Source organism: Salvia hispanica, chromosome 3 (genome assembly GCF_023119035.1).
Source record: "Salvia hispanica cultivar TCC Black 2014 chromosome 3, UniMelb_Shisp_WGS_1.0, whole genome shotgun sequence".
Classification (NCBI taxonomy): Eukaryota; Viridiplantae; Streptophyta; class Magnoliopsida; order Lamiales; family Lamiaceae; genus Salvia; species Salvia hispanica.
The window spans coordinates 15,159,763-15,182,764 of NC_062967.1; the positions used below are offsets into that span (position 1 = coordinate 15,159,763).

The 23,002-nt window shown below is 35.6% G+C and overlaps 1 protein-coding gene and 1 pseudogene across 1 annotated transcript; one reads left to right on the forward strand and one right to left on the reverse strand.

Annotated features, from left to right (window-relative positions):
* Positions 1-2,830: 2,830 nt before the first annotated feature.
* On the reverse strand, positions 2,831-3,667 carry LOC125209381 (annotated as a pseudogene).
* Positions 3,668-19,256: 15,589 nt separating this feature from the next.
* LOC125214086 (metalloendoproteinase 3-MMP-like) lies at positions 19,257-20,444 on the forward strand. Its single transcript, XM_048114964.1, has one exon. It carries the CDS (start codon positions 19,265-19,267, stop codon positions 20,180-20,182), a length of 918 nt encoding a protein of 305 aa, XP_047970921.1. The 5' UTR covers positions 19,257-19,264; the 3' UTR covers positions 20,183-20,444.
* Positions 20,445-23,002: the final 2,558 nt, after the last annotated feature.

The window sequence follows — 23,002 nt, forward strand, 5'->3', positions numbered from 1 at the left end:
CGAATTGGTGACAGCAGCGGCGTCGACTTTGGGCAGGGCGACGGAGCTCTAATTTCTGTTCAATTTTGTGTTCTGTTTTGGAGAAGAGAGTGGTGCTCGTTTCTGGAGTGGAAACTTCTGCCCCTTTTATTTTAAAATTCATATGCAAACTTTTACTCTTTATTGATAAAATAATCGAATCCTCAGGATGCATGCATCTTATTTATTTGCTTGATCCTTGGTGTTGATCTATGTGTTGTTAAAATTCTAAAGGTGATTCCTCGCAAGTGAATCGTGATCGCAAGGGAAAGAATATAACTAAGGATTAAGCGAACGAGGTGGGCTCTCTTTTTAAATAAGGACAATGTCCTAACTATTTTATCGATGGGAATTAAATGTGAAACTGTTTATCATGCCGTATTTTGTTTTAACGTGCCTATCTGAAATGGTTTTGCCATTTATTATTTAAATCGAATTCGGGTCCCTGTAGAGCCGGAAACTCTACTTGGATTAGTGTACACCTATGGTAGACTGTGTGTCAGCGTACGGGTTGGCCGGTCTAGTGACTTGGTTTGTGGCCACATTCCAAGTCATGTATGAGCAGATATGGTAAACGTCTATGGGAAAATGGCTGCGCAGCCGCGAATTTTGAACGATGGAAATATTTTTGGTGCCTTGGGCCTTTAAAAAAAACTTAAACCCCGATGGTTACCTACAATGACATGATAAATATAAATATTTTTGATAAATTGTTTTCGGCATGAGTCCACTAAGTATTTTACAGTACTCAGTCCTGCATATGTTTTCCTTATGTGTAGGTTGAGCGGCGACGAGCTTGGAGTGGTGTTGAGTCGAACCTGAATTATTGTTAGATTTTATTTTGAACTCCGAGGGTCATCGTGTCTTCATACACGACGTCACTCTTACTCTTGGATGCTTCCGCTAAGATAAAACTATTTTTCGCAATTATATTTTGAACCTCTTTTTTCTCTTGGATCATAAAATATTAATCGTTTGTCGTTGGAGTTAACACATTGCTCTGATCTTCCCTCTGTTATTTGAATATTAATTATTTTGGTCAACTCTTTATTGAAACCATCGAATATTTTCTCTTTTTTTAAGTCCTATTAGTTACGACCACCCGCATTTATTGACCCTAGAAAGGGCGGTCGTGACATGGCTGCTTTAGTGGAAGATCAGATCATAGCGGTGGCGGCGGTGCAGCAGCAGCAAGGGGTGGCGCTGCTGAGTAGCGGTGACTTGGTGGTGGCTGCTGGTCGAGCACGAGTTGCGGCGGTGGCTTTTGGTCGAGCACGAGCTGTGGTTGTGTTGGTGAATGGGAGCTTGGGAACGTGAAGTGTTGGTTCCGCTTCTGGGGCTGTTGGCAGTGTCACTGCCGGCCAGTATACACGTCGGGTGGGAATCGTGGCTGTTCATAAGGGGCATACCGTATGGCTGATCATGGGTCGGGATTCGCCGTGATTGCCTTGCCCGGGAGGGTCCCAGTAAATAGACCTGCTGGACTGCACAAGCAACAGATGTTGAGACGGTGTAGGCGTGTATTGTGGCGGTGGCTCCGGCAATGGAGGATCGCGAATCTCTTCAACACGGAGACCGTGTGTTCGAGATGGCGGATCCCAGCAGGTTGGACGAGTGCGTCCGCGGGCATCGTAGCACGCCTGATGTACATACGTTGCTTTTGACGCAGGCAAGTTTGTCACACGCCGTTCAATTTTGTCACAACGTGATTCTAACTTGGAGATAGCGGCATCCAATTGATCGAACAGTTGTTCATAACGCCTCAATCCGGTGTATTTGTGTGACATGATAACGTTGAACGGCGGCGGTGAATCTCGACAGTGGGAGGTGATCGGGCAGGTGCTGGGACTGAACGTTTTTTTTTTTTTTTGGTTTTGGTGATTTATTTGGGGAATATGGATGAACGAAGACGTAGGATGAGTACGGGATGAATGCACCAGTTGTTACATACGTTCTCCGTAACGAGACCGGTTAACTAACTTCTCGGAATGATAAGGTGATCGGTCCTTCGACAAGCTCGAAGGAAAGGTCACGATTTGTTGTTTCACGAACGTTTTCCGATCAGCAACAAAGAGAGAACGAATATATTCAGATTGCACCCTTTAGGTTAGGAAAATAATATATTCAAATGATAACAAACTCTCCTATTTATAATACTAGAATACCACCTAACTTATCGAACAAGAAATAAAATATAACTAAATAATTGAAAGATCCTATTAGTATCAAAAGCAAACTACACCACGCAAAACAAAGAATGAGAGAGATCTAGCATGTAGTTATAAAAGAATGACTTTTAATTATCCCTCAATGATAAAAAGAGTAAAATATCAAAAGATGTGTAACTATAAAAGATAATCACCCAATGTTCTCTCATACAGACAAAGAATGAGGGTGAGCTCTAGCAACATCCACATGGTGTCTCACTACAGTATCTTTCAAGGAAACCCTAGATGGCCACCTACCAAAACCCATCTCACTTTTAGAATCTTGCCCAACTTTCCCATAAGTGGGATTTAGCCACACACTTCACCTTTGCACAAGTCGGAACCAATCAAAACTCAGATATGGTTAAGGACAACTTTTAATGCAATTATATATAAGGGTGCTAATTTTTGTTTGTAAACGTACCATGCTCGGAAATGAGCAATTATATCATGCTCAACCATATTACATTCGATACATAATAAACCAATAATAGAATCACAGAATCAGAGACGTACTACAGCTATTACAGAAATTCCAAAATTAGGAAATTATTTTCACATGAAAAAAATACATAAATTATTATGACAGCTTTAAATCTAATATTTTAGCGATTGTACAAAGCTCTTATCCCTGCAATATCATCTGTATGCAAGTTCTTGATTTGTCCTTCTCCGGACTCCGATCATAGAGTACATGATTGCCGCTTCTTCTAAGCTATGATCAAGCCCTAAAAGGTGTCCGATTTCATGAAGCGCGACAGTTTCCAGGTGTAAAGCACCCGCAACTGCCCCAACGACCATCTATCATCTTCATCGTAATGGAACTTTCCAACTGGTGGTGCAAATGCATGAGCTATGGTGTTGCCCTCAAAAGGGAATCCATCTCCGTGATCACCTCTAAAGAACCCTATTTCCAAATCAGAATTTTGATTGGATTGGACTTGTGCAAAGGTGAAGTGGGTGGAAGACTCCCACTTTTGGAAGGCACTTGCCACAGGGTTTATAGCATATGTGGGAACGTTGGAAAAGAATCTATAAGTGAGGTGGGTTTTAGTAGATGGCTATTTAGATTTTCCTGGAAAGAAACTGTAGTGGGATTCTGTGTGGATGTTGCTCGAGCTAGACGAATTGTGTTTCTTGCCACGAGGTTGCATGTAGTTAGTGCCGTTAACGATATCAGGTACCCCACATCGTGGGGTTACCATTTTTGATATCGTTGCATCGTCTACGATGCCTGAGGGTTTGATGTGGTAGTTTTCTTGATAGATTTTGAGGGCTGATTCCAGAATATAATCGAAATCATCATCAGTGGCATGGGTTTTGTTTGGATAGTTGAGATAGCCAAATTGCTCGAGATAGGCTTTGAGCTTGTGGATTTCTTTTGTGTTGTTTCCCTTGTGACAACCTTTTAATTTCTTGAAGAGATCTAAAGAGGATGATATTTAGTCACTTGGGGTGCTCCTCTTGGCATGGCCAATTGGAGCAAGTAGTATGAAAATGAGGAAAATGAAGGAGATGGGCTGAAAAATCTTGGAAGCCATGAATGAGCAATGGAAAAAAAAGTAAAGAGTATATAATTTGTTTTGTGACACATGTTAACGGTATCTATTGTACATATTTATAGCCTGTGCTTGGCAGAGGAAAATAATATAACTAGAAGAAGTCATGGTGTCAAAAAAAATAGAAGAAGTCAAGAATAATTTAATTTTTGGGTTTGCTTTGGCTTAATTGACTGACTTGGACTTGGAATATATTGGGTGTAGAATTAATTGATAAATAATGACCAGGTCATCAACAACACACTATTCTAATCCTTGTAAACTATTGTTGCAGGTTTCAAATCATAAATGGATTAAACACAGGTAATATTAAATGTTTGATTGTTTTAAATTAAGATTCCAAACATATACTTATAAAACCAATAAATATCTCTACCCTTTTTTCGTTAAAGGTTAGGAAACAATTAGATTAATTGAACCTTAATTAACATAGCATTGTAAGTCCAAAAAATTAGGTCACTGAACAGCTCCAAATGATAAAATCGAAAGTTAATGTAAATTTGATCTATTTATGATTTTTATGCAATCATTTAATTTGGAAGTATTGTAGCGAAAAACAAAGCAACAACAAGAGACATAAGATGAGATTTATAGTGTTCCATAATTAAATGGTGTCAAATTCCATGTTCATTATTAAAATTACATAATTTTGGTGTTTTTTTTTTTTTTTTGTTCCGACTTGGTTAGATTAAGGAAAAATCCCTTTGGCTATTTTAAGTAATTACCGTTTGACGAATTCTTTATTTTTGAAATTATTTGCATGTGCCTTGATATTTAAAGTTACGCCCAATTGTATCTTTTGCTTAATTCAACTGCCAAATTGAAAACGATGTCAAATATTTCCTAATTCCAGTTAAGTTAATTTTATTAATTGAGCCTGGAAAATGGATAAAAAACGTGTTATTATTGTCTTTTTCCCTTTATCAGTATTGATCGAGAGAAAGATTGACTCCATAGTCCATACGCTGGAAAAATATACAAGTCGTTCGACTACGTAATTACAAGGGAATTGCACTTGTCATAAACATATTCCTTGAAACATGTTTAGTAGGGCGTAGTCTACGGCGTGTCCAAGATAATATAAGTGAATGAAAAAGGGAAGAATAAACATATTTTTACTTTATCGACGAGTAAAATTGTAATTTCATTAAATATTTCTTAAAAATTTTAAATTGGCGTCGTTCAACGACTTCTTCTTCCATAAAGATTTGCATAGGGTTGGCGTTCATAGCATTTCGAGTTGATCGTAGGGAAAAATTAGGCCAAATTATTGATTTTGGACACAACTATATCCATTGATTTCATTACATTTTATAAAAATTGTACTCACCAAATTGAACCGGAACCAGCTAATCCCTTAACAAATTGTACTCACCAAATTGATTTTGGACAACTATATCCATTGGTTGGAGTATATGTAATTGAACCGGAACCAGCTAATCCCTTACCAATCCAGTTACATTCCATCATTTTGGGAATCAGAACCGGCAGTTTTTGAAACCGTGGGCATCACTACCTAGAAGTCTCACCAAATTCTAGTGCTAAAGTTTAGCAATCAATATCAGTTCATTCTTCAATAGATCGACTCCTTGTGAGGAGTACAAGCTAGACATTTCACAGCAATATCCTGTTCATCTTCCAGCATGCCCTACATTGGCTACCTACACAACTTGTCCATCATAAATCACAAGTAATATCTGACCAAGCATGCCCTATCCCCTACACACACAACTTGCCATAAAAAATCACAAGGAGTTTCTGGCCAAGGATTTCGCAGCATGCCCTACACACAACTAATCCATTAAATTTGTTTGTATACCACCTTCTTTGAATATTACAGCCAGTCCATATCTAATAGTACTCGAGAGGTTTGAAACGGCACATGTTTTAATGCATAATTTGGTAAAGTAGGAGAGAGGGGGAAAAAATTAGTAAGTAAGAGAGAATGGGAGAAAAATTGGTAAAGTAAGAGAGAATGGGAGAAAAAAGTACTCCCTCCGTCCGCGAATAGGAGTCCCGTTTTCCATTTTAGTCCGTCCGCGAATAGGAGTCCCGGTTCACTTTTACCATAAATGGTAATATGGTTTCACCTTCCACTAACTCATTCCACTCACATTTCATTTAAAATTAATATTTACAAGTGGGACCCTTATTCCATTAACTTTTTTCCACCCACTTTTCTTAACATTTCTTAAAACTCGTGCCGTCCATAAATGAGACTCCTAATGGTGGACGGAAGGAGTAATAGAATTAATGTTAGTAGATCATGGGGTCCACTTTAAGTTGTTAATTGTAGTGGTATAAGTGGTAAATAATTGATGTATAGGGGTGTAAAGATTTCCTAAAATAGAAAGTTTGAAAATTGTTATTTTTAAAGAACGGACTAAAATGTAAAGAGTTGCTATTTTTAAAAAAACGGAGGGAGTAGAACCTATCAAAGTAGTAATACTAGAAAGTAACCCACTATAATTATTTATTGCACCCTCGATCCCAAAATCCTGGATCCGTGTTGGTAAATTTTATATAAGTAAATTTGTAAAATTGATTGTTCAAACCTTAGATGAAATGGTCATATTTTGGTTTTAACTTTTACTTGAACTTTCACTTTTTGTTATAACAAACGAAATCACCATGAATAACATTAATTGCAGGAATTTATGATTTAACTCATCTGCTAAATTGACTAAGGTAAAGAAATTTACTCTCGTTTACATCTACCTAGTTGAAATCAATATCCATATAAAAAAGATTTACCACGCCCTACCAAACAAGTTTCAAGGAATATACTTTTAGAATTACAACGACTTGTATTTTTTCCATGGCGTCTTTGTTGGGAGTCAACGTAATTTGAAGGTTAGATATTATAGATTTAATCTAGCCAAAACCTTCTTATTAGATAGTCTCTCTACTCTGCGTCGGATATTTTAGTGTAATTGGATTAACTTGATAGATTGATATTATCATAATGAGACATCATATAAGTCTGGAGGTCCGCTTATTTGAATTCATTATGATGTTAGAGGCGAAGCCTCTAACAGATGGACGGGGTCCGGGGGCAGTGCCCCCTGGTAGCGGGGTCCAAGGGGCAGAGCCCCTGGCTGGGGTCGAGCTGCGTCTGTTCATGAAATTAACAGATGTGTCTGTTCATCTTGTTTAATACTGATTGATTCTTATTTGGTTCATAAATTTTTTTTTTCTTAGATATCAACATCAGAAAGTTCCGATTTTCTCTGAATTGTATCCGATCAAATATTTTGGTAGAACCACCAAAATTGATTTGATCTGAAAGTGATTTCATCACGACTTTCAGATTATCCGTTCTGTTTATGTTCATTATATTGAATCTCCCTAACAAACAAATCAATTAAAATGTCAAACAAGGAAACGGTGAAGGAAGGAACGAAAGGTTTCGCGAAGTTGGATAAATTTGCTGGCCAGGATTTCAGACGCTGGTAAAAGAAGATGCATTTCATGCTGACGAATCTCAAGGTCGTGTACGTTCTGAGTACTCCCATGCCCGAGGCTATTGAAAATGAAACTCTGGAACAGACGAGGAGGCGGATGAAGTGGGAGAACGATGACTACATATGTCGTGGTCACATCTTAAACGGTATGTCTGATTCTCTATTTGATGTGTATCAAAATGTTGAGTCTGCTAAGGAATTGTGGGATTCCCTCGAAGCCAAATATATGGCAGAAGATGCCTCTAGCAAGAAATTTCTTGTTGGTAACTTTATTAACTATAAAATGGTTGATACGAGGCCTGTCATGGAACAATATAACGAATTGTTGAGGATATTGGGACAGTTTTCCCAATATGATATGAAAATGGATGAATCCATTTCTGTCTCTAGTATTATTGATAAACTGCCACCATCTTGGAAGGATTTTAAAAATAATCTGAAACATAAGAAGGATGAGTTGAATTTGGTCGAACTTTGAAGTGACTTCCAAATTGAACAGTCCATACGTGAAATGGAAAAGGGCTCTGTTGGTAATGCTAGAAACATGGTTGGTTCTTCTGTGAACATGGTGGAAGAGAGTGAATCCTCAAAGGCTGGTAAAGAGAAACGTATGTTTCAAGGAAAACGAATGTTTCAAGGGAATGACAGTAAGGCTGGGAATAAGAAGCCTAAACTGACTTGCTGGAAGTGTGGCAAATCCGGGCACTTCAAGAAGGATTGTAACTCTGGAAAGGGTGGAGAGAAAGGGAAATACGAGGCTGGTTCAAGTGGATCCAAGGATCCTGAAAAGCAATCAGGTTCGTTTTCTGTACCTAATGATCATTCTGTTGAGAATTATTATGCATCAATAATCTCTGAAGCATTTTATGTGCAGGATGATGATCTTTCATGGTGGATTGATTCGGGTGCAACATGTCATGTATGCAAGGATCGTCAATGGTTCAAGGATTTTAAACCAATTGAAGATGGATCTTCTTTAAAGATGGGCAACGTTGCAACTGAACCCATCAAAGGAATAGGATCTGTTAGCCTAGTATTTACTTCTGGAAATTCCTTAGTGTTAGATAATGTTGTTTATGTACCTGGTATTCGTAAGAATTTAGTTTCTGGTATTGTGTTGAATAATTGTGGTTATAAACAAGTGTTAGAAAGTAACAAATACATTCTGTCAAGGCATGGTACTTTTATTGGATTCGGTTATCTATGTGGTATGTTTAAGTTGAATCTAGATATTTCTTTTGTTAATAATTCTGTTTGCATGACTTCTACTAGTTTTAGTAATCATGTTAGTAAATCAGAATTGTGGCATGCTAGACTTGGACATGTACATTACAAGAGATTGAAAGATATGTCGAAAATGAGTTTAATACCAACATTTGAGTTGAACATTGAAAAGTGTAAAACTTGCATGTTAACTAAAATAACTAGACAACCTTTCAATAAGAATGTCAATAAAGTTACTAAGGTATTAAAACTTATACACAGTGATTTGTGTGATTTTCATTCGACTCCATCACTTGGTAATAAAAAGTAGGATTTTTGTCTTATTAAACCAAAACCTTTCCCCGAATTCCGGTTTTTCCCATGAACTATGAGATTTGCATTTAAAACCACGAACTTTCATTTCGTTAGGATTTTCCCCCGGCGGGTCCACGATGAAACCTGGGTTGTCTACATGTCAATTTTAATCTTATTTGTCACTAAATTGATTACTTGGATCCTATTTGGCACAATAATACATACAATCACAATTATTACATAACAAATGACAACTTTTGAATAAACAAAACACAACTTTAACATTTTGAATTATGCTATTCGGGTCGGAAATGTGCTATTCGGGTCGGGTTGGGAAAATCCTAACGAAATGAAAGTTCGTGGTTTTAAAAACAAATCTCATAGTTCATGGGAAAAAAAGTATGTAGTTACTTTTATTGATGATGCTACTAGATTTTGTATGTCTATCTATGTCATTCAAAAGATGAAGCTCTTGATAAATTTAAAATCTTTAAAGAAAGTGTAGAGCTTCATCATGGTGTGAAGATTAAAGTTCTTCGCACTGATAGGGGAGGTGAGTATTATGATCCAGCATATTTTGAATCTACTGGTATAATACATCAAACGACTGCTCCATATACACCACAACAAAATGGTGTAGCTGAAAGAAAGAATAGAACGTTGAAAGAAATGATTAATTCAATGTTGTGTTATTCTGGCCTAAGTGAAGGATTTTGGGGTGAGGCTATGTTAACAGCATGTTATTTGTTGAATAGAGTTCCTAATAAAAGGAACAAGATAACCCCTTATGAACTTTGGCATAAGAAACCACCAAAACTGAGTTATCTCAGAGTTTGGGGTTGTCGAGCTGTGGTAAGACTAACTGACCCTAAAATGAAAACCATAGGTCAAAGAGGTATAGATTGTGTGTTTCTTGGCTATTCTGAAAATTCTGTTTGTTATAGGTTCTATGTCATAGAACCCAATGACTATGTATCTGTGCACTCTATTATTAAGTCAAGGGATGCTGATTTTGGCAATGAGGATAGATTCACGTCTATATCTAAACCTGGAGACATGATTGCAAGGTCTAGTAACTCTGGTGTAACTGAAAAAGTGATTGATACACCTCCTAATGCTAGGAGAAGTGGTAGAGCAAGAAAAGCTAAGTCTTTTGAAAATGATTTCCAATTGTACTTACTAGAAGGATCAAGAAATGAAATTAATTTTCAATATCAATATTGTTTTACTATTGGTGATGATCCAAGGACCTACAAAGAAGCTATGGCTTCAAGGGATTCTGCATTTTGGAAAGAGGCAATCCAAGAGGAGATGGATTCTATCATCCAAAATGGTACTTGAAAACTGACTGATTTACCACCTGGGTGTGAAGCTTTGAATAGTAAATGGATCTTCAAAACGAAGATGAAGGTGGATGGAAGCATAGACATATATAAAGCCAGATTGGTTATTCAAGGCTTTAGACAAAAGGAAGGAATTGATTATTTTGACACCTATGCTCCTGTTGCTAGGATTTCCACAATTAGATTATTGTTAGCACTTGCTGCTATACATAATCTTGTAATTCACCAAATGGATGTTAAGACTGCCTTCTTGAATGGTGAATTAGATGAAGAGATTTATATTAAACAACCAGAAGGCTTTGTCATGCCTGGTAATGAACATAAAGTTTGTAAATTGGTAAAATCTCTTTATGGACTAAAGCAAGCCCCCAAGCAATGGCATCAGAAGTTTGATGACGTGGTGTTTTCTAATGGTTTTTTATTAAACCAAGCAGACAAGTGTGTATATAGCAAATTTGATGCTACCGGTAAAGGGGTTATCATTTGCCTATAAGTGGATGACATGTTAATCTTTGGTACTGACCAAGATCAAGTTGATAAAACAAAGGAATTTTTGTCATCTAAGTTTGAGATGAAAGACATGGGGAAGGCTGATGTGATTCTTGGAATTAAGATCACACATGGAGAACAAAGAATTTCCATTTCTCAATCACATTATATTGAGAAGGTGTTGGAAAAGTTTAACTTCAAAGATTGTTCTTCAGTTAAGACTCCTTTTGACCCTAGTGCAAAACTCGTGCCTAATAAAGGAGTTGCTGTGAATCAACTTGAATATTCAAAGGCTATTGGATCATCAATGTATGCTATGATTAGTACTAGACCCGATATAGCCTTTGCAGTTGGAAAATTGAGTCGATATACTCATAATCCAAGTTTAATCCATTGGCAAGCAATGAATCGAGTATTTAAATACTTAAAAGGAACCATAGATTATAGGTTGTCTTATTCTGGATTTCCTTTTGTTCTTGAAGGTTATTCGGATGTAAGTTGGATCACCAATATGGAAGATCATTCTTCCACAAGTGGTTGGGTATTCCGTCTTGGAGGTGGTGCTATATGTTGGGCATCAAAGAAACAAACTTGTATCACGAATTCAACAATGGAATCGGAGTTTGTGGCATTAGCAGCAGCTGGTAAAGAGGCTGAATGGCTAAGAAATCTAATATATGAAATTCCATTTTGGCCTAAACCGATATCACATATATCTATCAGATGTGATAGTGCAGCTACCTTGGCTAAGGCATATAGTCAATTGTATAATGGAAAGTCATGACACTTAGGTGTTAGACATAGCATGATTCGTGAACTTATTATGGATGGTGTGATATCTGTTGAGTTTGTGAGAACCCATGACAACTTAGCCGATTATTTAACCAAAGGGTTAAGTAGAGATCTTGTGCACAAATCAGCTATAGGGATGGGATTAAAGTCCACAACAAATCTCTGATATTAAGATACCCAATTCCCATTTAGTATGACACTAGATGCATAATTCAATGTGAAAGACTTAATATTTGAAGATTGGAACACATTTGAAAATCATCCCAAGGTATGTGTTCGGACCTACAAGTTAAGGAGGTTAGATGTATATATTCTTAATAGTTCTTTTGAAAAATTGCAAATGTAGGTGCAAGAATAAAGGAGTTACCTATATAAGCATGAAGTTTAGCCGCTTCAAAAAGCTGGGACTTGGTTTCGACATGTTTATGAAGGATAAGGACATAGGCTAGTAAAATATAGTGTCAAGATAGAACTTATTCTTATGTAAACTTTTGTGTACATTATCTTCGTGTATTCAATGTAAGTTCCCAGGGTTCAATCCTTAGAGACACCCGGGGTATTCGAATATTTGGAATGTGTAATGTACTGAGGTGGAATTCAATTGTTATGATATTTCATTTATGCAAAAGTTTGAATGTTTGAGATGACTTGTTTTAGTTAATCAAGGATTGCACTAAAGTAGGGGAGGAATGTTGGATATTTTAGTGTAATTGGATTAACTTGATAGATTAGTATTATCATAATGAGACATCATATAAGTCTGGAGGTGCGGAGTCCACGCTTATTTGAATTCATTATGATGTTAGAGGCGAAGCCTCTAACAGATGGACGGGGGTCCGGGGCAGCGCCCCCTGGTAGCGGGGTCCAAGGGGCGGTAGCCCCTGGCAAGGTCCAAGGGGCAAAGCCCCTGACTGGGGTCGAGCTGCGTCTGTTCATGAAATTAACAGATGTGTCTGTTCATCTTGTTAAATACTGATCGATTCTTGTTTGGTTCATAAATTTTTTTTTTTCTCAGATATCAACATAAGAAAGTTCTGATTTTCTCTGAATTGTATCTGATCAAATATTTTGGTAGAACCACCGAAACTGATTTGATCTCAAAGTGATTTCATCACGACTTTCAGATTATTCGTTCTGTTTCTGCTCAGTATATTGAATCTCCCTAACACTCTATGGACCAGTTGCTTTTACAGTTTTTAAAATCCTTAAAAATCTTCCTTTTTAAAATAATCAACTTTTTGTATTGGTTATGTTTAACCATATATTAGTAATGATTTGAACCTACTTTTTTCTCACAATTCTCGTTTACAAGATATTTTATATCTCAGACATTAACCATTCTATTATTAGGCCAACTCACACGTACACAATCAACGACTGATCTATCATGGCCAAGCCACCACTCTAGCGGGGGCTTGGCCGGCTCCTAGACGACTAGCATCACTTTTGTTGAGGTGATCAAAATATATGAGTGATTGATTTTTCATTCAACTATAACTTATCAAAATAGGTGAGGTGTCAAAAGAATAAATGTTTAAGTTGTCCCACTATGAATGATTGCTTTTCTTTATTGGTAAAAGAACACTCTTTCCATCTCTTACTTTATTTTCTCTCTTTTTTTTCTCTTTCTTGCTTTATTCTATGATTCTATTTACATCTCCCCTTATTTTTTTTCTCTCATAGTACTTTATTCTCTCCACTTAATTCAATATATATCATTTTCGTAAAAATCGTGAAAAAAGAACTCCTCACTTATATTTGAACAGATGGAGTATGACTAATGAGTAATAGAAATTGGGATCCATTTTTTTTACATGAACTCCTACTTTAAATTATAAATAAGCTTTATTATTAATCTCATCACTTAATATATTATGGCCATTTTATGCTCATAACCATAAACTAAAATGTATGTATAAAATTTTAATTTGTCTCGTAACTTAATTTGAACTTTTATCTGGTAAAATGCTTAGTCATAGTTTGATCCACTCTTACTGTCACACCCAACCCTGTATGACTTATGCACTTACTATAAATAAATTCAAATTTTTCAAATAAAATAATCCACACGGAAAATAATTGAAACACGCATATTATATAATTTCAAAACTCAATATTTATCAAATACATATTTTGAAACATTCTAAACCGTAGTGGACCCTCTCACCACTCTATATACTACACATTTATATACATGCAAAAATGATGAGGAGGAGAAGGTTGCCAAAACGCGTTAGCCGCTGACCCTGATAACATATGGAGTTCCTATGACCCACGTCAACGAATAATTTCACAGATATCTTATTCCTGAAAAATATTAGTGGTTTATATGAGCCACAACTCCGTGTATATAAACCTCACCTTTAATTCCACATCCCAGATATTAATATATTCTTTAACCAATATACATATATATATATATATAGATATATATAACAATAACCAACAAATATTAGAAACAAATCCATGTACATATGCATATGCCACACTATTCAGTTTATTATTCTGTGACAAATCAAGCCTAACATCTGCCCGGGATTCCATTGTATCTGACCCCGAAGGTCTCATTGCCATTGTACATATATATATGACCCGAAGGTCCATTGCAATTGTATATATGACCCGTAGGTCTCATTGCCATTGTATACATATATATGACCCGAAGGTCCATTGCCATTGTATATATGACCTGTAGGTCTCATTGACCTGTAGGTCCATTGCCATTGATATCAGATCCAGGCAAGACTGTCACCGATCCTTTTCAATCCAATTATTCAAATAATTCTAAAACCATGTGCAACCATATCAATTGCATAAACTGCATATTTCTATCATATAATTCATTTACAATATTATATCAATTGCACAAATCACATATCCTTACCATATTCCACCATCTATATCAAATAACACATGATTATATCAGAGTCACATCATACAATCAAATTATTCACTTTATTTAACACCTAGCAAAGAAGCACATAAAACATGTAAAATTAAAAGTGTGATTTATACACACCTGATTACTATAGATATTTTTTTACCAAATTCGTGATTCTGACTCCTAAGCTCTGATCATCTCTTCTGTTTTTATTTATCATCCCTCTGTTTTTCTTCTATTTTTTCATCTCTTATGTTTTCTTTTCCTATATTCCTATGGAATATATATATATATATATATATATATATATATATATATATATATAGTACTAGTATGAAAAGTCTCGGTCTCCTGCCGACTTAATAATTTTGAGAAATCTAAAAATAAATAAATAGACGTTATCTTGTTTTACATTATCTAATTAGATGACACTTGTTATTTGATTAATTTTTAAGATGACAACTATTGTAGCTATGAGGTAACACGTATACTAGCTAATTTGCATTATTTGTATAACTCTAAATAAATATAAAAATAATAAACTCAATGTGTACTAAAAGAAAACACTCACCCATAATTTTAATAGAATATAAATATATGTATAACGTATATGTCTATGGAATATCAAATTCTAAAGTAACCAGTACATATATGCATATTTAGTACACGCATGAATCAAAATTAATTATTTCATGGTGAGAACAAATTATAATTTACGCACTGTTATTTATAGCTATATTAATTTTTCAGTAACAAAAATAGAAAAAAATGCTACCTTAGATGATGTGTATGTAATGTCTCTATAATTTGAAGGACAATAAAATGTGCAAAACATAATAAAATGCACAAATATGCAAATATGATGCATGTTTTGGGTCATGGATGTCACAATTCTTCCCCTCTTTAAGAATTTTGTCCGCAAAATTCACTTCTCTCTATGTTAGCGTACTCAAAGAAATTGCTAACCCGTAAATAGATGTGGATAGTTCTTTCTCATCTTTTCAGCTGTTTCCCAAGTCGCCTCTTCGACTCCGTGATTTTGCCAAATAATTTTTACCATTGGAACATCTTTATCGCAATTGTTTTACTTGGCGGTCCACTATATTGACATGTTCTTCTGTATAAGTCAAATTTTTAGAAATCTGTATATCATGATCTTTCAGAATATGTGAAGGATCAGATCGATAAAGCCGAATCCTACTGACGTAGAAAATATTATGAATCTGTGCCAACTCTGGAGGTAATGTTAAAATATACGCCAATGGTCCAACTCTTTCAACAATATCCCACAGTTCAATATAATGAGGGCTCAACTTACCTTTTTGCTCGAATCACATGACTCCTTTCTAAGGTGAAACTCACAAAAAGACTTTATGAAGACTGAGATAGTAAATCGCGGATCTCTGTCAATATATAAGATACTAAAATACCATATAAACGTTCCTGCATATAATGATACCAAATCTTCAAAGCAAAATGATGTCGCTAATAACAGATTTTGAACAGAATAAGAAACCTCGTGTACTTGCGATTGTTACGACGCATAAGCAATAAACTTTCCATTAAGTCAAATGATAATCAAATCCATGTTTCAAGAAAGTGCATCACTATAAATAACATAATATCTTGTACCTGCGGAGATAACCAAAATAGGTGACATATTCAGCCGATGCTCCCACTCATTAAAACTCTATTGATATGCTTCACTCCATATAAAAGAAGAACTCTTCCGTAATAATTTCTTCATCAATTCAACCATAATCAAGAATCATTTCTAGTTGAAAACTACTTCAATATTAGGTATATCCATTTCTATTCTTCGACATGATACCACGTGTCCCAACAATACCACATGAGTTAGCTAGACTCATACTCACTCAACCTTGCAATAATCTGTTTATCTCGTAGAACTTGTAATACTGACTGCAAGTGATTAACATGCCTATCTGTACTTCATGAATATAATAGTAAGTCAATAGAAATAATCACTAACTGATCCAGGAATAGTTGAGAGAATTTGTTCGTCAATCCATAAATAATTGTAGGTGCAATAGTTAATTCGAAAGGCATAACCAAAACTCATAATGGGCGTACTGAGTTCAAAATGGTGTCTCTGCAATATTCTCTTTAGCTATCTTCAACTGATGGTATCTTGATCGAAAATCAGTACTCGAAAACAGCTGCATACCTTGAAATTGATCAAATAAGTCTTCTATTCTCGATAATAGATATTTATTCTTCACTGTCACTCGATTCGACTTCCAATAGTGTATATAATGTTGCAGTGTATCATCTTTCTTCTTCAAAAATAATATCAGTGTTCTCCAAAGTAAAACATTGAGTCATACATATCTCTTGTCTGACAACTCTTGTAACTGTTTCTTAAACTCTTGAAACTCTAATGACCACCCGGCCGGGTACAGCGATTCTGCGCGAAAAGGGTCAGAAAGTGGTCGAAAATGACCACCCGGCAGGGTGAATTTTGCTCTTTATAATTCCACCCGGCCGGGTACGCTATTTTGGCGTATTCTCTTGCCAAAAACGCGATTTTTTATGGGAGATTAAAGGAAAAACGCCTAGGGTTCATATCATTCAACACTTACCGGCTTTAACACTCACACACACCCCCAAGAACACCTTTGAGAGAGGGAATTGAAGATTGAAGACTTCCAATCGGAAGATTGAAGTTGTCATTCCATAGATTCGTTCCACATGAGTTCTTAGTATCTATCTTTCATGTTTTTTTTTTTGATTCTTTGTGTTAAACTTAGTTTTCTCCATGAACATGAGTATCTAAACACCTTTTTGTAGAATTCTTGGTGAAGATGCACTAATTTCATAGTTTTTATCCAATTAATTTTGTTCTTACCTTACTCTTGTAGTTATTTGATTATTCTTGGGTTTATTTCTTTCAATTTCTTGATCACCACTTGATTGTGTAGGATTAATTAGATTAATCGGGAGATGAAATAATTAATCTGGAAATAGGAATAATTCACACCTTAATGCAATAAAACTCGGGAGAGTTGAGGTTTTGAGTGAGGTCTTTGACCTAATCGAGCTTTTGGGAGTTAGGGGTTTTAGGATTAGAAGGGGACTTCAATCCTAGCACCTAATCTACAGGTTTCTCACCTCGGGAGGGGTTTTAATCTATAATTGTGGTCGACTTAGTAACTCTAGAGACACCAAAAGGTAAGGCAATTTGATTGGATAAGAGCTTGGAATTGTGCATCGGATCCTTGAGTTCTACAATTTTCTCAATATTATCTTTTCACTCCGTGTTTATTTGCTTTTATTTATCTTTTTGTTCATTATATGCTTTTCGTAGTGTTAGAAAACAACCAAACCTTTCATGATTCTCTATATAGTAGTCAACATTTGTTCGTGGTAGTTAAGTTGATACAGATTTGTCTCTGTGGGATACGATACTCTTGCTTGCTAATTGCTACACTGTCCCCGTACACTTGCGGGTACTACTTGTGTTAAAATAAGTTGAGTCAAGTTTTTGGCGCCGTTGCCGGGGACAATTTTGTGTCATTATAGCTTAATATCGTGATAATAATTGAGATTACTAGTCTAGATTTTATTTGCTTTATTTTTATTTTTATTTTTATTTTTATGTTTGTGTTCTCTCTTTGAGTTCTAATCAGTGTTATGTCCATGTTTGCGAGGTAGACACCTAGAGGCCGACCCCCAGATAAGATGGATCTATTAAAGGAGCAGCTGGCTCGAACTCTCGAACTCATAGGCCAACACAGTGGGATGCAAGTAACTGAACCTGAAGATGTGTTTGACAATATGGATTATTTACAGCTAAAGAACCAAAAATAAATAAGATAAATTATCAAAACACATCACAAAAAGTTAATACTATATATCATCTAACGTTTCGTAAAATGTATAAATACATTATATCATAAAATTTAATATTTTAATAATTTAATTCTTTTTTGAAAAAAAAGACACTAGCATATTTGAATTACTGGTTCCGTCACTGCACACAATCAATCAATAGTTGGTCTACGTACTATTGCATAGAGCACTCGTAGGGAACTTCATTGCGGAAATATTTCTTTCTACCGAGGCAGTGACAATCGGTATCAACGACAACTTAACCAACAAAAAATCCAATCAAAAAATTTATAAAAATATTTCCTTGTTGAAACCATCTTCTAAGCAAGACCTAAATCTCCACTATTTGTGAAAAATCTATGTACACGTCAGGAAAAAAGTTGTTTTTAAGCTAATATATAGTACAAAATATTTTCAGTTAATAGATGACAATATTTTTAAGTAGCACGAGATTTTAAGTGGAGTTGTTGAGTAGAGTAAAATAGAGAAAAACAGTTAGTTGAATATTTTAATGAGGTAAGAAGACATAGAAAGAGAAAGAATTTAGTCCAAAAGTAGAATGTGTTCAGCTTGATTTGGACAAATAAAAAATGAAAACTAATCATCTTAACCGGGAACGGAGGTAATACTACGAAGCAAAGTAGGTTCTTTGAAATAAATTGGATAATCCCATTACAAATTGAACTTACAATTGGACACAAATTTTAAAAATATCAAATAGAGCACAAATTTATTTTTTTAAAAACAATCCTTATTTCTTTCAACAGAAAATTAAATCCACAATATTTAATTCAGAAACATTAAATAAAAGACATGCAGAATTAAAGGAAGAATTTATTTTAAGTATTTTTAATTGTTAAATACATATATATTTACTAGTATACCCTTGAGTAATGGGGACCTTGGGCTGCCAAACCTCCACCTTCCAATATTGCTCGATAATTGTTTAGAAGTATAGAATAATTTGTTGTGCCCAATATTCCAAGTCAACCAAAGTCGTTCACTTAAACACGAATCACACTCCCAAAATTCTACTACTTCTTAACTTCTTCTATATATTTTTATTCTTAACCTCTGCCAAGCACATTCTATAAATACGCACAATAAGTAGCATTAACATGTATCACAAAACAAATCATTCATGGCTTTTAAGATCTTTCATCCCATCTCCTTCATCTTCCTCATTTTCATTCTTCTTGCTCCAATTGGCCATGCCAAGAGGAGCACCCCAAGTGACAAAACCTCATCACCTTTTGATTTCATCAAGAAATTAAAAGGTTGTCACAAGGGAAACCACACAAAAAAAATCCACGAGCTCAAAGCCTATCTCGAGAAATTCGGTTACCTCAAATATGAAAACAAATCTCAAGCCACTGACGATGATTTCGACGATATCCTAGAGTCAGCAGTCAAAACCTATCAAGAAAACTACCACATCAAACCCTCAGGTATCGTAGACGATGCCACGATATCCAAAATGACAACCCCGCGGTGTGGGAACCCTGATATCGCTAACGGCACTAACTACATGCAGCCTCGTGACAAGAAACACAACATCCACAGAGTGTCACACTACAGTTTCTTTCCAGGAAACCCAAGATGGCCACCTACCAAAACCCATCTCACTTTTCGATTCTCCCCCAACTATCCTGTAAGCGCTGTAGCCCCTGTCGCACGTGCCTTCCATAAATGGGACTTAGCCACACACTTCACCTTTGCACAAGTGGGAGCCAATCAAAACTCTGATATGATCATAGAGTTCCATCGCCGCGACCACGGTGATGGAGCCCCTTTTGATGGCCCCGGTGGAGTCCTAGCTCATGCATTTGCACCTACCAATGGAAGGTTCCATTATGATGCTGACGAGAGGTGGTCTATTGGCTCAGTGGCGGGTGCTTTCGACTTAGAAACACTTGCGCTTCATGAAATCGGACACCTTCTAGGGCTCGGGCATAGCTCGATTAATGCAGCAATCATGTTTTCGGGGATCGGAGCCGGACAGATCAAGAATTTGCATCCAGATGATATCCAAGGAATAAGGGCTTTGTACGGTCGCTAAAATGGCATACTATTCTACTTTATGTGTATCGTTTGCATGTGAAAATAAAATTTCCCTATGTTGGGATTTATGTCATACTATGTGTTCGGTTTTATGGTGTCGTAACTTGTATGGTGTGAATTTGGACAAGTAGTCCTTATTCAACAAGTTAATTAAGTAATGTTTCTATGTTGGGACTTTGTAATAGGACTGATTAAGGTTTATCTTTAACCAGCCATCACATTTGTTGTTCTTGTCTCATCTATATACTCATATTTAAGTACTCCCTCCGTTCTACTCAATATTGTTCATCTTTCTTTTTTAGTTTGTCTCATTTAAGATGTCCATTTTTTATACTGGGAAATAAATCCGTTTTTTCTCTCTTCTCGTTAAAATGTTCAACTATTTTTTTCTCTTTACTCACTCTGCCTAACAATTCTTTCTAAAATATCGTGTCATTTACTCAAGAATGTGGATATCTGTAGTGAGTCTGAGTGAGTACTATGAAATTGAACTCCTAACATTAATTAAATTATGTTCTACTTATTGAAATAAATAATTACTACTAGTAATCACTATAAATTATTAAAAAAAATAATGTACTTAAAGATATAAACAGTGAGTTCGAGCTCTAAAACAAATGAATTATAGTATTAAATCAATAAACAAAGTCCTAATGGTTATAAAAACACAATATATATCTATCATTATAGCATCACAATAGCATATGCCAATAATACGAAGAAATCAATAATATCCGGATTCTACAATATAAAGTTGATATTTAATGCAATAATAAATTCTCTCACCATCATTACTACTACCTCTCAATGCTCGTCATTACCTCTCGATACCAGGAAGAAATTTTCAACAATGGAAAATGGGCAACTTCTCTACCATAAATTTATCTCCATACTCTAAATTACCATAATTGTGCAAAATATGCTCATTAGAGGGCTGCAAAATATAATTGTTTACTTCTAAATTTCCTTTGTATTGCCTAAAACAGAAAACACCGTCTGGTTTCATTCAAGAATTCAGAATGAAAATAACATAATGGTCACTATTGGCACAATAAAAGGACTATTGTCGGGCTTTGCATTCAAAACACACTTGTCCAATAAAATTTACCCGAATATGGATGAAATGTCTTTTTCGAAATTAATAATATGTGGGACGGACAAATGAATAATCTTCACTCTGGCTAGTAGATGAATGACATTTCTATTGTCCAAATCTACGATGACAAAATCGCAATCAACATATTTAACACAATTATAAAGTATGAAAATCATTGACTTTTTATTTTATTTTTATTTATGGTCAACTTCGAGTTAAATTTTCAATACCTTGATTGCTAATAAAAATTGCCTAGGACAATAGTGAGTCTTCTTTAATGGAGTATATGAAATGATACTAAATACTTCATCGGGTACCTTCCTTGTAAAATAAAAGTAGCTTCTATTTTTATAGGACGGAAGTAGTATATGATGTCATACAAAACTATTTTAAAATTTAAATTCGGTATAAAATCAAAATAGTTTTTTTATTAATGCCAACATATTATTCGAGTTCTTTGATTTTTATTTTTTGCATGTTAATTTAAATATCACAATTTTGTTATACGATTTACTAGTTTTCTACACATCGGTGTATGAATTTGGTATGGAATTAAATTAGTGGGCCGATTTTTTGTTTTGAGGAAAATAAATAATCATGATGGTGGGCCTTAAAGGGCCAGATCAATATTTAAATTGTAGAAACACAGCCTATGTCAATTTCAATTTCAGATACTTTGGGCCTTAAAGTGTGTAGAATACTGTCCAACTAGAGTTTAGCTCATTCAACTATCTGAATTTTGAGCTCGATTTAAGATTCAATTGAAGGCAATACTTGTTCGATTAAATATTCATGAACAACCTCTCAATCCCAAATAACAGAGCACCTTCAAACTCAAGGTTTCCTCGATACAATTATCGAGCTCCAAATCAGACTCGAGCTCGGCTCATTTACTAATCGAATCAAGCTCCGAACGCCTTTTTATCGAGCAAAGCCTTAATAACTTGCAAGTTACTATTTTCATTTATGGCTCAACTTCTTCCACGAATACCTTTTTCTTCTTATTCAAACTTTTGCTGTCCTTTATAGTTGATATCTAACTTTACAACCTTTTCTTCTCCGTTGATTTTGATCAACAACATGTTTAACTAATCAATGAATTAAAATGAATATACGCATGTTGCAATTTTCACATTGTTGGATGTATGGACTATTGTTTGGGCTTGATTTAATTTGTGTCTGGGCTTTTATCCTTACTGGACCTAGCCCAGAAGCCCAGCTGCTAAATCATCGCCTCTGGATTCCTGCCACGTGCCCCCTTCACTTGGATTATGCTCCTCAGCCGTTGGATCAAGGGTTTGTGTGTTTGTGTGTGTTAAGTGAGTAGAGATGCACCTCTCTCATTCCATTCTGCACTCTACTCTTTCTCGCTCTACTCTCGGTGATTCTTTGATTTCTCTCTTCTTCTCCGATGGCCTTCTCGATCGATTCCTTGAGATTCTTCAATGTTCTTGTGTGAATAATCGTGTGTGAGTTGTTAAGAAGGCAACTGCTTCGGTTGCTTAGTGTTGTGAGAATTAGGGTTTCTGTTCTGAGTTGTGTTCGGTGAGCTAATCCGGTGTGAAGGGGCTGTGTGGTGAAGGCATTGACGGTGCGAGGGTAGACTGCAGTCAATTCATCGGTGCTCCTTTGGATTCGGTTCTAGTTGAATAGATCTGGGCTATGTGGCGGGTTATGAGCCATATCTTGTGATCTATTCTGATTTGCTTCTATTCTTTGTGT

Bases quoted from the DNA above. Each gene is read 5' to 3' on its own strand.
- LOC125214086 (XM_048114964.1), top strand. From the start codon at position 19,265: ATGGCTTTTAAGATCTTTCATCCCATCTCCTTCATCTTCCTCATTTTC.